General features: G+C 52.3%; 1 protein-coding gene across 1 annotated transcript; it reads left to right on the forward strand.

The window, feature by feature from the left end:
• Positions 1–564: 564 nt before the first annotated feature.
• On the forward strand, positions 565–13,258 carry LHFPL5 (LHFPL tetraspan subfamily member 5). Its single transcript, XM_066252914.1, has 4 exons — positions 565–1,281; positions 6,729–6,965; positions 10,836–10,865; positions 12,590–13,258. Exons 1-3 carry the CDS (start codon positions 870–872, stop codon positions 10,844–10,846), a joined length of 660 nt encoding a protein of 219 aa, XP_066109011.1. The 5' UTR covers positions 565–869; the 3' UTR covers positions 10,847–10,865; positions 12,590–13,258.
• The last annotated feature ends 194 nt before the right edge of the window (positions 13,259–13,452 follow it).

Consider the following 13,452-nt stretch of genomic DNA (forward strand, 5'->3'; position numbering starts at 1 on the left):
AATATAAAATCTTCAAATATCATGCATATATACTTATATGTAATTATCTCACTGTTTCTGAGGGCAGGGGCCCTGCACTTTTTATCTCTTGGTTCTTGCTTAGGGAAGATACCCCTATCCAACATAGTAGGCTCTTAGGTACTGTTGATTGCAAGATGGGAGCTAGAAACCAGTGACCAGAAAACAAAATCGAGAAAGGTTTTGCTGGCTCCGGGGAATTCTAGGTTCTGGGTGGGCGACCAGGGAAGCCAGGGACGGGTGGGATGGGATGGGACGGGGACAGCGCTCAGGAAGCGGTTATGCAGAACCGATTGGGAGGAATGTGACAGTCGCAGTCGCAGCCCCCCCAGTTCTCGTCCTCGCTCAGGAGAGTGGGGAGAACCCTCAGTCTCCGGGCGGAGGCGGCGGCGGCCCCTCCCTGCGCTGGGTGGCTGCCCGGCCCTCCGCCTGCGTCCCGGGCGCTGGCCGCGGTGCTGAAGCGGCGCTGTCCCGGGAGGGCGCGCGGGGGGCGGGCCGGGCCGAGGGGGCGGAGTTCTCCGGGGCTCCGAGCTGGAAACCCGGGAAGGGCAGGGCGGTGCCCGCAGGCTGAGACCCCGGCGGGGCTTCAGAGGAGCAGGACACAGGACACAGGCCGGCTAAAACGGACGCAGGCACCTGCGGCAAGCGTCCCCCGAAGAAGCCGAGGTCGTCCTCCTGGTCCTCTCCATCCTCTTCCCTCTCCCTTGGGGGGACCTTCACCTTGTGCCCCGACCTCAGTCCCTTCTCCAAACCCGGCAGAGGAGTGACCTGTGCCCGGGCCTCGGTCCGCACAGACACCGCCTTCCCGCCCCCAGGCCCCGGCCCGGGCCCGGGCCCCCCGCGCCCTCACCATGGTGAAGCTGCTGCCCGCCCAGGAGGCAGCCAAGATCTACCACACCAACTACGTGCGGAACGCCAGGGCGGTGGGCGTGATGTGGGGCACGCTCACCATCTGCTTCTCCGTGCTGGTCATGGCCCTCTTCATCCAGCCCTACTGGATCGGGGACAGCGTCAACACGCCCCAGGCCGGCTACTTCGGCCTCTTCTCCTACTGCGTGGGCAACGTGCTGTCCTCCGAGCTCATCTGCAAGGGCGGCCCTCTGGACTTCTCGTCCATCCCCTCCAGAGCCTTCAAGACGGCCATGTTCTTCGTGGCCCTGGGCATGTTCCTCATCATCGGCTCCATCATCTGCTTCAGCCTGTTCTTCGTCTGCAACACGGCCACGGTCTACAAGATCTGCGCGTGGATGCAGCTGGCCGCGGGTGAGCAGGGACACCGGGCGGGTGGGCGGGGGCCGCTCCAGGCCGCAGCTGCCGCTGCACCGCCCCATGCTCTGCGGAGACTCTGGGTCTCCTGCTCAGCTGCCCCCCTTCAGCCCGGCCCTACTCCATGCTCCGTAGACGCTTGCGAGGAGTAGACAATCCTAGACCTGCTGAACCGAAAGGACCTCGGAGACCAAATGGCTCAACCACCTTATCTTGTGGTTGAGGAATTTGGGCCCAGCGAGGACAGGTGATCTTCCCCAGGAGCACACAGCTAGTTGGTAGAAGAAATCAGGTGTCTAGACGCACATGCCGCACAGGAGGCTGTGGTAGCTGTGGGCGGGAGGAAGAAGAAAGCTTTCATTGTCAGCTATGTGGGAATGCCACCCAATAGCAGGGCAAAAAGTGGTACCAGTCAAGCACAGCCTAGACGTCCACGCCACCCACTTCTGTGCATTTGTTCTTTCTCCATTCAGGACCCCAGATCCCTGCGTCACTCCTTCCCTCCCGCCCCAGCCTACTCTCAAGGGAGACTCTGAGGCCAGTCATTGATTGAGAATGTCATGCTGCACGTGGCCTCTCCCATAGCACCTTGCATTTCAGTTCCATCTTTCCTTGTGGAGTGAAAGTCTTTGTCCCCTTATGGGATTCCACACTTGAGGGAGGTAGGCGCGAGTGACATATTGTGACACGGAGGGGGGATGCTGTGGAGGGTCTTTACAACTACGTAGGGTAAGTGGTATCTGTGGTGCTCAGAGGCAGGGCCTTCCAAGGCCCCGTTTCCTGCAGCTGGTCCAGGCAGGCCTCAGAGGGCCAGCTGGTCCTATGCTCCTCCGGAGCCCAGCCAGGGATGGCTCAAGGCTTTGTCCTGCGCCCTCGGTCCCTCCGCACCCCGAGGACTGCACACAGCCCGTCTGTGCTGGGGGACTGCGGACGACGGTGAAACCGCTGTGTCATGGTTGGCCGGGATGAGAGACGGTGTGAGTCTTCACAGGGTGAATGAGATGGGGACCAGAGTCCCAGATGACAAAGCACAGAAACTCAGGGCTGTGAGAGTTCAAGGGGACCCCAAGGAGTTACAGCTCTCTGCTCCCCCCAACGATAGGGGAGGGGTCAGGCTGAGAGAGATGATACGACTTGGCCAAACTGTAACAGATTGGCTGGTGACCAAGAACCTAGAAGAATTGAAGGCAGGGGGTCCCAAGAACCTAGACATTTCTGTTGAGTGCACACTTACATAGAGCAATGATCTGCAGAGTGCCTTCACGTGTGTATCCGGAGGAACCGCATCACGATGCAACAGGGGGCTGCCCCTTGCACTTTACCGGCCAGGCCCCTAGCGGGTGACTGGTCTTTGAGTGCACAGGTCGTGAGGGACAGAACCTTTGATTCCAAAGCTTGTGTCCAGGCCTTGCACCAGGCTTCAGAGCTGCCTCCCACACCCGCCACCGGCCTCCCCCGTCCTCTGTAGTTTCTCTGTGGTGAGGGACAGGCTGGCCGGGGTGAAGCAAGCCTCGGTGGACAGTGGGGACGAGAAAGGGGCCATGAAGATTTAGCAGTTCTGTGACAAAGAGGAGTAGAATGGACATTTGCCGAGTGGTCCTGCGTATCAGAGTTATGGGAAGCTAGAAAGACATCCCTCTCGTTCTCTTACTGCCCCTCCCCCAAGCTCCCACAGCGGGTGTCACTGGCTGAACAGGTAGTACTAGGAGGGCCTGGGAGGGGGAGGAGCCACCGGCCATCTGAGCCAGATTGTGCCAGCGTCGTGGAACTGGAGACGTCGTTAGCCAAGGCGGCCAGGTGCCGTCCCGTGAAACATTTATGTTGGGGGAGAGCAAGGGTGGTGTCAAGTTCGGTTCTTCAGGGCGGGGGAAGGGAAACTGAGCCCAGGGAGGGGCAGGAGGGGTGTGCCCCGCAGCCAGCAGCTGGGACACGCGAGTCTGTTTGAAGAGAACTTAGCCAGTCAGCGTGACCTTGCCAGGAAGCCTGGGACCAAGAAGAGAGCAGGGGCAGGGGCGGATGACTGGAACAGTGTGGGGCTGTACGTTAATGATATTAATGAGCTCTGAATGCCAGGTATAGGCTGAGTGTGATCCCGGCTCCCAGAAACGCAGGCAGGACATGTTATTGGTCTCTCTGAGCTTCGGTGACCTCATCTGTATCCTGTGGCAACAGGACCCCTATCGCAGGGTTCTTGCGAGGATGGGGTGATGTAAAGCGTGCAGAACGCCGCTCAGAGCCTGACACGCTGTAGGTGCTCAGTAAAGGTGAAAAACACAGAAACAACTTTACCGGTCAGGATGGGTGTGCTGATACCACAGTAATGAACAATCCCCGAATCTTTTTTTTTTTTTTTTTTTTTGCATTTTTCTGAAGCTGGAAACAGGGAGAGACAGTCAGACAGACTCCCGCATGTGCCCGACCAGGATCCACCCGGCACGCCCACCAGGGGGCGACGCTCTGCCCATCCTGTGCGTCGCCATGTTGCGACCATCCTGGGCGTCGCCATGTTGCGACCAGAGCCATTCTAGCGCCTGGGGCAGAGGCCACAGAGCCATCCCCAGCGCCCGGGCCATCTTTGCTCCAATGGAGCCTTGGCTGCGGGAGGGGAAGAGAGAGACAGAGAGGAAGGCGCGGCGGAGGGGTGGAGAAGCAAATGGGCGCTTCTCCTATGTGCCCTGGCCGGGAATCGAACCCGGGTCCTCCGCACGCTAGGCCGACGCTCTACCGCTTAGCCAACCGGCCAGGGCCAATCCCCGAATCTTGGTGGCTTCTGTCCCTCTCCTGGCACATGCCATTGAGGACCAGCTGGGGGCTCTGCCCTCTCCCTTCTCTTTGGGGACCGAGGCTGATCGAGTATCACTTGTCACTGCAGAGGGTAACGGAGCTCTAGAGGGTCTCCCCCGAGCTGTTCAATGCTCTAGAAATGTACACATTTTATTGGCCAAAGGAAATCAGATGGCCTTGCCTCACTTGAAGGGAGGGAGGGGGTCAAGGACGTATAATCCTACTGGGTACCTGGAATATCTGTGAACAGCTAACAACATCCACATCCACCAAGGTCACGTTCATCTGACTTCAGTGCCAATAATAAGAGCAACAGCTAGCACTGGTTGGCCACGCGCATGCACCCGATACTGTAGTAAACTTTCTGTACATAGTCACACTCAACCCTCATCACCCTGCTATGAGTCGGGTATCGTGATCCCTATTTCACAGAGGAGAGAATGGAAGGCAGAAAGGGTGAGTCAGCTTGCCCAATCCCTTAGACAACGCTGACCTCTACTCAGAGCCCTGCAGCACCACAAAGGAGGATGACCCTGCAGTGCCCAGGACCAGAACGGCATGGACGGGTGGGGTGCTTACAGAGGGCTGTGGTGCCCGCAGTAACAACCCGTTTCCAAGTCAGAGGCCTTGGGCTCTTTTCCGGAGCCCCCCTAGAAAGACACTGTGGGAGAGGAAGGGGGAAAAGGGGAGGAGCAATGGGGAGAAAAGCCCAGAAGGGCAACTCCTGTCCACATTTGCCCACGTGTGAGCATTTGTGTGTGTGTGTGTGTCTCCCGCCCTCAGTTAATCCAGGGACCATGCCAGGCACCAAAGGCTGATCTCATACCAAGTAGAAAAGCCCACAGGATTTAACAAAAAATTCTGGAAGGGGCCTGACCTGTGGTGGCGCAGTGGATAAAGTGTCGACCTGGAAATGCTGAGGTCGCCGGTTCGAAACCCTGGGCTTGCCTGGTCAAGGCACATATGGGAGTTGATGCTTCCTGCTCTTCCCCCCCTTCTCTCTCTCCTGTCTCTCTCTCCTCCCCCCTTTCTAAAATGAATAAAAAAAAATCTGGAAGGGTCCCCGGGTCCCCCCACCCCAACCCTAAGTACCTTCCTGAAACACTTCTCAGTTTGTCACTAAGCCTGGAATGTCGCCATTAAACACATTCAGCTCTTTGGAGAGATATCACAAACTGAGAGTAGAGGCAATTAATTTTTAAGTCAAGAGAGTCAAAAGCCAAGAGTTCAGGTCCTGGCTCTGCCAAAACTGAGCAAGTCACTTGCTTTCTCTGAGACCTCACTTTTCCAATCTGTAAAATGGAACATTAGTAGATGACCTACTTCTCAGAACTATGGATGGGGTCGAGAGAAAAATGACTTATGGAGTCTTTCGTGATCTACAAAAGAGCTATGTAAATGAGCTCCTCCTGTAAGTAAATGGGGGTGGAGGGAGGCGAGCGCGAACTGTTCACTTGCCTGTGCGCTCCACTCTCTGCCGGCCTTCCCCGCGGGAGCACGCTGAGCCCAAGTCAGGTAGCCCTGGGTGCTGGGCGGAGCTCCTCCGAGAGGCCCTGGGTGGGCACAGGCTGAGCCGGCAGCCTGCGGAAGCAGGGCCTACGGTGGGAAAGAGGGCGGCAGTGCTCAGGGTCACCGTGGTCACATCCCAGGATTATGTCACCTGTCTGTGCCACTGAGGCGGGCTGGGGGGTTCAGAGGCATGGGAGAAGTGGGGGGAAGGTGCAGAACACGGACTTTGGAGGCTGTGACGACCGAGCCGATGGAAGCACGGGGCGGAGTAATAGCAGCAACGCCCGTGGGCGCCAAGCTTGCGCCAGGCACCGCTCTGAGCACTTGTCTCGCATTAACAGCGCATACAAACCTCACTGCAATCCAATCAGATGAGCCCCGTTCCTATCCTCATTTTACAAATGAGGAAACTGAGGCACAGACAGAACAAAACCAAACCTAGGTAGCTTGCTCCGAGTCACACAGCAGGTTGGCGCAGAGCTGGGAAGTGGAGCGCCAGTTCCCTGGGAAGCTAGCTCCCGGAGCCCGCCCTGACCCGGGAATGAACGTGTCCACTATCCCATGTCCACTATCCCAGGGGGGGATTAGGCTCCAGAAAGCGCGGGCCTCTGCACTGCACGGTCCCGGGCAAACGTGAGGCGACCCAAGGGCTGGAATGGAAGGTTCAAGAAGGAAGCAGTCAGAGATGGGGCTGAATTCTTCCTGTTTTCATTGAGTCTTGGGTGCCCGAGTTGTAGGACACACCATTCGCCTATGTGCTGTAAACAGGAGCACACTAATCAAATGATGTCCTGAAGCTTTCTCATCGCACTATTTCAGAGATGTTGAAATCTGAACAGAGGAACATCTTTAGGGTGATGAGCTAGCTCTCTGGGCCAGGACTGGACTCTGGAGGGCTTCCAAGCCAGGGTGGGTGATGTTTCGTCAAGTCCAAAGTGAGGACCAGGCTGAGGGCCTGAAAAGACCACTCGTGGTGGTGGCAGAACCCACACTGGGCTGTGGAGCCCTGCTCCGGGCCTGTGCCCGCCGGTGCCCAGGGCACGCTGCTGTAGCCCCCGGAGCCTGCGTCTCTGAGCCTGGGTTCTACAAGAAGGCGGTAAGGGCTGCCCCTTGTGCCACCTGACACATGTATCCCTTCCTGTCCCCCTCAGCCACAGGCCTGGCGATTGGCTGCCTGGTCTACCCAGACGGTTGGGACTCAAGTGAGGTGCGGGCCATGTGCGGGGAGCAGACGGGCAAGTACACGCTGGGCCACTGCACCATCCGCTGGGCCTTCATGCTGGCCGTCCTCAGCATCGGAGACGCTGTCATTCTCTCCTTCCTGGCCTTCGTGCTGGGCTACCGGCAGGACAAGCTGCTCCCCGACGACTACAAGGCTGACGGACAAGGTAACTCGTCCTGCCCCGGGAGGCGGGGCTTCGCAAGCCCAAATGATGCGGTTCAAGTCGGAAACCAAACGACCAGAACAAGCCACTGGGCCAAGAGGGAGAGAAGAGGGAGATTTCTATTGTGGTAGATTTCTATTGGCTAGATTCCTGTGGCTCCCGGGTCCCTTGCTGACCCCATAAAGGGAAGGGAAATGGAACTAGTCTTTACTGAGCCTCTTCTTTGCGCAGGAGTGATGTCAGGTTTGTTCTTAGGAACCATTTTATTCAATCCTCACAGCAACCCTGAGAGGAGAGGTTGGAGGTGGGGATTCCAGCTGTCTGCACCCTTCTGCCGCGAGGGCAGTCCTCCAGGGGGACCTCCGTGGGGCTGCTGCGGGCGGGCTGTCTAGCTCTCAGCCTCGAGGGCCACCTTAAGTCTGCCTGGACACCCACACAGAGCATTTTAAATTTTTATTTCTTATTTTAAGTGAGAGGAGGGGAGATAGGAAGACAGGTTCTTGCATGTGCCCTGACTGGGATCCACTTGGCAATCCCTATTTGGGGCTGATGCTCAAATCAACCAAGCTATTCTCAGTGCCTGAGGCTGACGCTTGGACTAGCCAACCTACTGGCTGCTGGAAGGGAAGAGGGAGCGAAGGGGGAGAGGGAGGGGGAGAGAAGCACATGGTTGCTTTTCCTGTGTGCCCGGACCAGGAATTGAACCTGGAATTTCCATATGCTGGGCCAATGCTCTATCCACTGAGCAAACTGACCAGGGCCCGCACAGAGCAGTTTTGTTACTCATTTGTATTCTTTTTTTCTCAGAAGGGATTCTTTCAGCTAGAAAGAAATTTTAGTCACACAATTTCTCTGTAAAGTTCTTTCTTATAAAAAGATGTTCCTCTCACACATTTTTTGTCCCTCTGACACTTTCTTTACTAATAAAAATGTCACTTCCTCTCCTTCCCTCCCTCTCCTCTCGTACCCCACGCATCTTGTCTCCAATCTTTTCAGATCATCTCCTCTATACGTTAGTGCCCTCCCTATCACACAGAGTTTAATTTATTCTTTTTATTACCTGTTAGAAAACACGCACATATCCTTCCTGAATACATCTAGCTACTCAATGAAGTACAGTATTTTTCACTCCATAAGACGCATCTGACCAAAAGACACACCTAAGGATTTAAAGGAAATAAGACAAAATATATTCTGAACCAAATGGTGTGTTAAGATATTTAAATACCGTATTTTTCACTCCATAAGACACATGGGCATTTTCCCCTCCACTTTTTTGGAGAAAAGTGCGTTTTATGGAGCGAAAAATACGGTAGTTATTGCTTCTGCCAGGGCACGAAATTGGGTCAGGAGAGCAGAGTTGGAGTCCCAGTTATTTCGAGTCACATCACCTCAGAGTTCTTTCCAGTGGAGAGGAGGGCACAAACCCCTGCTCTGCCTGCTCCATATCATGTGGCAGGAAGGGCCAGTGAAAGCAGAGACAAAGCCTCGTGCAAGCACGCGGTTGCTAAGCTACTCCTTAGGGGTTAAGGGAGCAGAGGGAAAGGAATGGGCTTTGGAGTCAGAATTTAGGTTTAAAATTTTGGCCCCATTGTTGACTAGCTGTGTGACTCTGCAGAGGTAACTTAACTTCTCTGAGTCTCAATTTCCTCATTGGAGCCTCCTTTCCACTGGGTGAAGGAACCTGCTTCAAAAGGTTGCTATCAGGAACAAGATAAGAATGGCTGCTCTTGTCCCTTCTATTGAAGCTTGGACCGGAGCTCACAGCCAGGGCAATTAGTCAAGAAAAAGAAATAAAAGAAATCAAGTTTGGAGAGGAAGAAGTAAAAATATCTTTTGAACAGATGACACAATTTTGTATATGGAAAATCCTAAATAATCCACTAAAAACCTATTAAAATTAATACATTAACTTTGACAAGGTCGTAGGATACAAGAGCAATAAACAAAAGTTGATTGGATTTGTATGCACTCACAATGAACCATCTGAAAATGAAATTTAGAAAAGTTTCATTTATGATAGTATCAAAAAGAATAAAAAACAAAAAAAATTTTAACAAAATAAGTGCAAAACGTGACCTGAGGTGGTGCAGTGATGGAGTGTCGACCTGGAACACCGGTTGCTGGTTTGAAACCCTGGGCTTGTCTGGTCAAGGCACATATGGCAGTTGATGCTTCCTGCCCCCCCATTCTCTCTCTCTCTCTTTCTCTCTAAAATGAATAATACAAAAAGTGCAAAATCTACACATGAAAATTTTTAAATGTTGAGAAAACTAAAAGGCCTAAATAAATAAAAATTTCCGTGTTTGTGGAACAGAAGGCTTCATTCATATTGTTAGATTGGCCATGCTCCCAAAACCGACCTACAGAGTAGATGCAATTGCTATCAAAAGTCCAGCTGGATTTTTGCAAAAATGGACAAGCTGATCCTAAAATTCATATGGAAATGCAAGAGGCCAAGGATAGCCAAAACCTGCACATGGACAGATACTCAGCATCGTTAGTCATTAAGAAAATGCAACTCAAAGCCGCAATGAGAGATCCTGTTCAAGTCCCACTAGGATGGCTGTGACCAAAAAGATGAACAGTAGCCTGACCAGGTGGTGGCACAGCGGATAGAGCGTCAGACTGGGATGCAGAGGACCCAGGTTCGAGACCCCGAGGTCGCCAGCTTGAGTGCGGGCTCATCGGGTTTGAGCAAAGCTCATCAGCTTGGACTGAAGGTCGCTGGCTCGAGCAAGGGGTCACTCGGTCTGCTGAAGGCCCGTGGTCAAGGCACATATAAGAAAGCAATCAATGAACAACTAAGGTGTTACAACGAAAAACTGATTATTGATGCTTCTCATCTCTCTCCTTTCCTGTCTGTCCCTATCTATTCCTCTCTCTGAGTCTCTCTGTCTCTGAAAAAAGAAAAAAAAAAAGATGAACAATAACAAGAATCCCACTCCCAGTTACATGTGCAAGAAAACTGAAAACATAGGCTTCCTGTTAAAAACTTGTGTATGGATGTTCATAGCAGCTTAGAAGTCAAAAAGTGGAAACCCCCCAAATGTGCATTGACTGATGAATGAATGGAAAGACAACACGGATAGATCCAGGTAATGGAATATTGTGCAGCCATCAGAAGGAATGCAGTACTGAAAATTGCTCCAGTGTGAATGAATCTTGAAAAAGTTGCACTGAGTGAAAGAAGCCAGACACAAAAGACCGTATATTGCACGAGCCCACGGATATAAAATGTTGAGAATGGGCACATATATAGAGACAGAAAGTAGATTTTAGTCATTGCCTGGGGACAGGAAGAGGAAGAAATAGGGAAGCACTGCCAGTGGGCACAGGGCTTCTTGGATGAAAACGTTCTAGAATTAGGCAACAGTGACAGGTGCACAACCTAGTGAATAAATAGCCTTACAACCACCACACTGTATACTTCGAATGGGTAAAATGTATGTTAAGTGAATTATATCATTAAAAAAAAGATTGTGCTGAGGACAAGTACATAAAAAACCCTAACAATGCCCGCCTCTTATAGGTGATGAATCAATATTAGTTCTCTCCCCCTTCTATCTTTCTAGTATCTCTACTTTTCACATCATTCATCTGCCCAGTCACAAACAGCTTGACAGCTCCTGTGCTTGGTTGCCCGCCACCCCCGTTAGACCCTGGGGATGCAGTGACCAGGGAGGAAGTCCTAACTGGACCTGAGGGTCTGATGATGTAGACAGATCTAGCAATCTGGAAGTACAAGCTGACAAAGGTCATGGTCAAAGAGTGTGAGGTTTCTTGAGAATGAACAAGAGGAGTCTGGTGGGGAACAGCCCTGAAAACACGGCTCGGCCGAGCGAGCACTGTTCTTTCTCTTTCTCATTGCAGAGGAAGTCTGAAGCGGCCGAGGGAGGGTCGGTGAGTAATCCCGCCCGAGAACGGTCTGCGCGCCTCGGAGGGGTCGAGGCTTCGCTTCCTTCCTGGATCGTTGGACGGAACGACTCATGGGGGCCTGGGCTCTAGGGTGTGCTCGGAGGCCTGGGGACCACCCAGGGGACAGGACCTAGTTGGCATCGAAGTCCTTCACTGAGGGGCAAACAGGAAGGAATCCTTTAGTTTTTTTCCTTAGGTCTTGAGAAGTGGAAAAAGAACAGGGAGATAAGAAAGAACTTAAAACAGGCATGTGGTTTCACGTGGCAAACGCAAAGGACTTTTTAGAAGTCATTCTTGTGTGTTGGACCCTGTCAGAAAGAATTTGAATTTGTGAGACATACACCGGAGAAACCCAGTAAGATAGAAAACTAAAGTCTTAAAGAGGAAAACAAATATTCCAGAAAGCTAGGCTCACAGGGTTACTGGGTTGAGTATTAAATTTAGCTATAGGCTTCCTGCTAGCTGAGGCAAAAAGAAAAACACGACCTACCCAGTGTTAATGTATGGTTGAAAAGGAATCATAACATAGATCTTTATTGTCTTCTAAGTTTCCAAAATGTGACTTGACAAGAACATTAAGGGACACATTTAGAAACAGAAAATGTGAGCAGGAGGCCCAGGGGAGTGTCACCTCCCTAACAGCTGCCACTGAGAAGGGGCTTGCCACCAGTGGGGCCCTTGGTGTGGGGACGAGGGAATAGCTGCCTTTAAACTATTTTCATGTTTGCAGATTACCTTCCCACCTGTGACCACATATACTTTTTGGAGTAATTATAAATCAGCATTGCACTCTCCTTTAGATGATCCTCAAGCAGCTGGTCTCTCACTCAAGCGTGGGTCCTGGTGCAGTGGGGGTGGGGCGGTGGCCGCCTGTGTTCCTACCAGCTCTCCAGAGATGCGGGCTGGAATCGGGGGTTGCTTATGGAACAGCAAACTCTTAAAAGAGTGTGGAAAGGTATTTTCTTACACTTTCCCAATGTCCACTAGTAAGTTTTTATCAGCTGCCAACTCCACAGTACTGGGGTGCCATTTCATTGCTGAACTGGAGTTTGGATCGCTGTCATAGCTTTCTGATAGATTCTGGAATGGAATTACTGAGTGAAAGGTAATTGTCCCTCTAAGTCTGCTCCCCCTTCTTTAGCACTATATTTTATTTACATTTTAATGGATGTGAATTTTTTTCCTATTATTATTGAGAGGAGGGAGGCAGAGACAGACTCCCACATGAACCCCAACCGGGATTCACCTAGCAAGCCCCCTACCAGGTCATGCTCTGCTCATCTGGGGCCACAGTTCTATTGCTCAGCATCCAAGCTATTTTTAGCACCCGAGGCAAGGCCACTGAGCCATCCTCAGCGCCTGGGGCCAATTTGCTCAAACTGTTTGAGCCATGGCTGCAGGAGGGGAGAAAGAGAGAGAGAAGGGGAGAGGCGTGGAGAAGCAGATGGGTGCTTCTCCTGTTTGCCTTGACTGGGAATCAAACCCAGGACTTCCACATGCCAGGCTGACATTCTACTGCTAAGCCAACTGGCCAGGGCAAACTTTTTCTTGAGGGACACTAAACACCCTCTTATACACTACTGAGGAAGACTGCATGCCTGGGTAGAAATGAATCAAAACATGAGCATCCACGGGGAAGGATTTTGTTTTTATTGGCCTTAAAAGTGTCAAATTTTATTTAACTCCTTTGTTGTTTTTAAACATCACAGGTCATCTATTTTCCCGCCACTGGAATATTGAAGAATAGAACTCCTCAGCGGTGAAGCCTGTCCCTGCTGGGCATCCATGTCCCAGCTCCCACGGGCCTGCCGTCCAGGAGCATCTCTGCAGGACTTGAACCTGGCCATCTGCCAGGACAGGGCTCCCACTGTCTACAGAAGACTCTTGGGGGAAGCAGAGCGGTGTGACCCACGTCAACAGTACTCAGACACAAGTTCCTCTCTCCTGTCTGGGACCAGGTTCTCTCCCTGTCCCTTCTTGCCTGTTAACCCCTTTCCCTCCGGAGGAGTCTCCCCTGGGAAAGGGGAGGGCAGAATCCGCCTCGGTCCGGGGGCCTCCAGGTCTGAGCCTCCCACGGCCCAATTAACTGAGGACACCCCTCTGAAGGCACACCAGAAACCGCCACCGGCTCCACAGGGCGTCTGAAGAAGAGGTGGCCAAGTGAGCTGCATCACTTCAGGCTGAGGTTTAGGGGGCCCTTTGCTTCTCCTTTCTCACATTTTGCTTTCTTATTGATGCTCAGAGATGGGTAAGGAAGAGACCAGCCACTGGAACCTAAATTCATCAGGAAGTGTCTAATAAAATCTAAACACTAGGGACTAACTGGCCTTTCTCTCCTTTGGAACTCCAAATCACGTTTTGTGTTTTTTTTTTTCAGTGCCCACATGACCCAATCAGAACCGGCTATCAGATTCAGCAATCTGTTACTTGGGTTCAAGTATGTAATGTTACAGTCGTCAATGACATTTTTTGAGAACTACTTTGGATTTGGCACACTAAATGGTGACTCTTTTGGCAGCCTCCAGAGGGGAACTCCATTTTGGTAACACCTCATTGTAGCAAATGCCAAGAC

This window comes from Saccopteryx bilineata, chromosome 1, assembly GCF_036850765.1.
Source record: "Saccopteryx bilineata isolate mSacBil1 chromosome 1, mSacBil1_pri_phased_curated, whole genome shotgun sequence".
Taxonomy (NCBI): domain Eukaryota; kingdom Metazoa; phylum Chordata; class Mammalia; order Chiroptera; family Emballonuridae; genus Saccopteryx; species Saccopteryx bilineata.

Coding starts and splice junctions, on each gene's coding strand:
- LHFPL5 (XM_066252914.1), top strand. CDS start 870: ATGGTGAAGCTGCTGCCCGCCCAGGAGGCAGCCAAGATCTACCACACC. Junction 1,282..6,728: donor GTGGATGCAGCTGGCCGCGG/GTGAGCAGGGAC, acceptor TGTCCCCCTCAG/CCACAGGCCTGGCGATTGGC.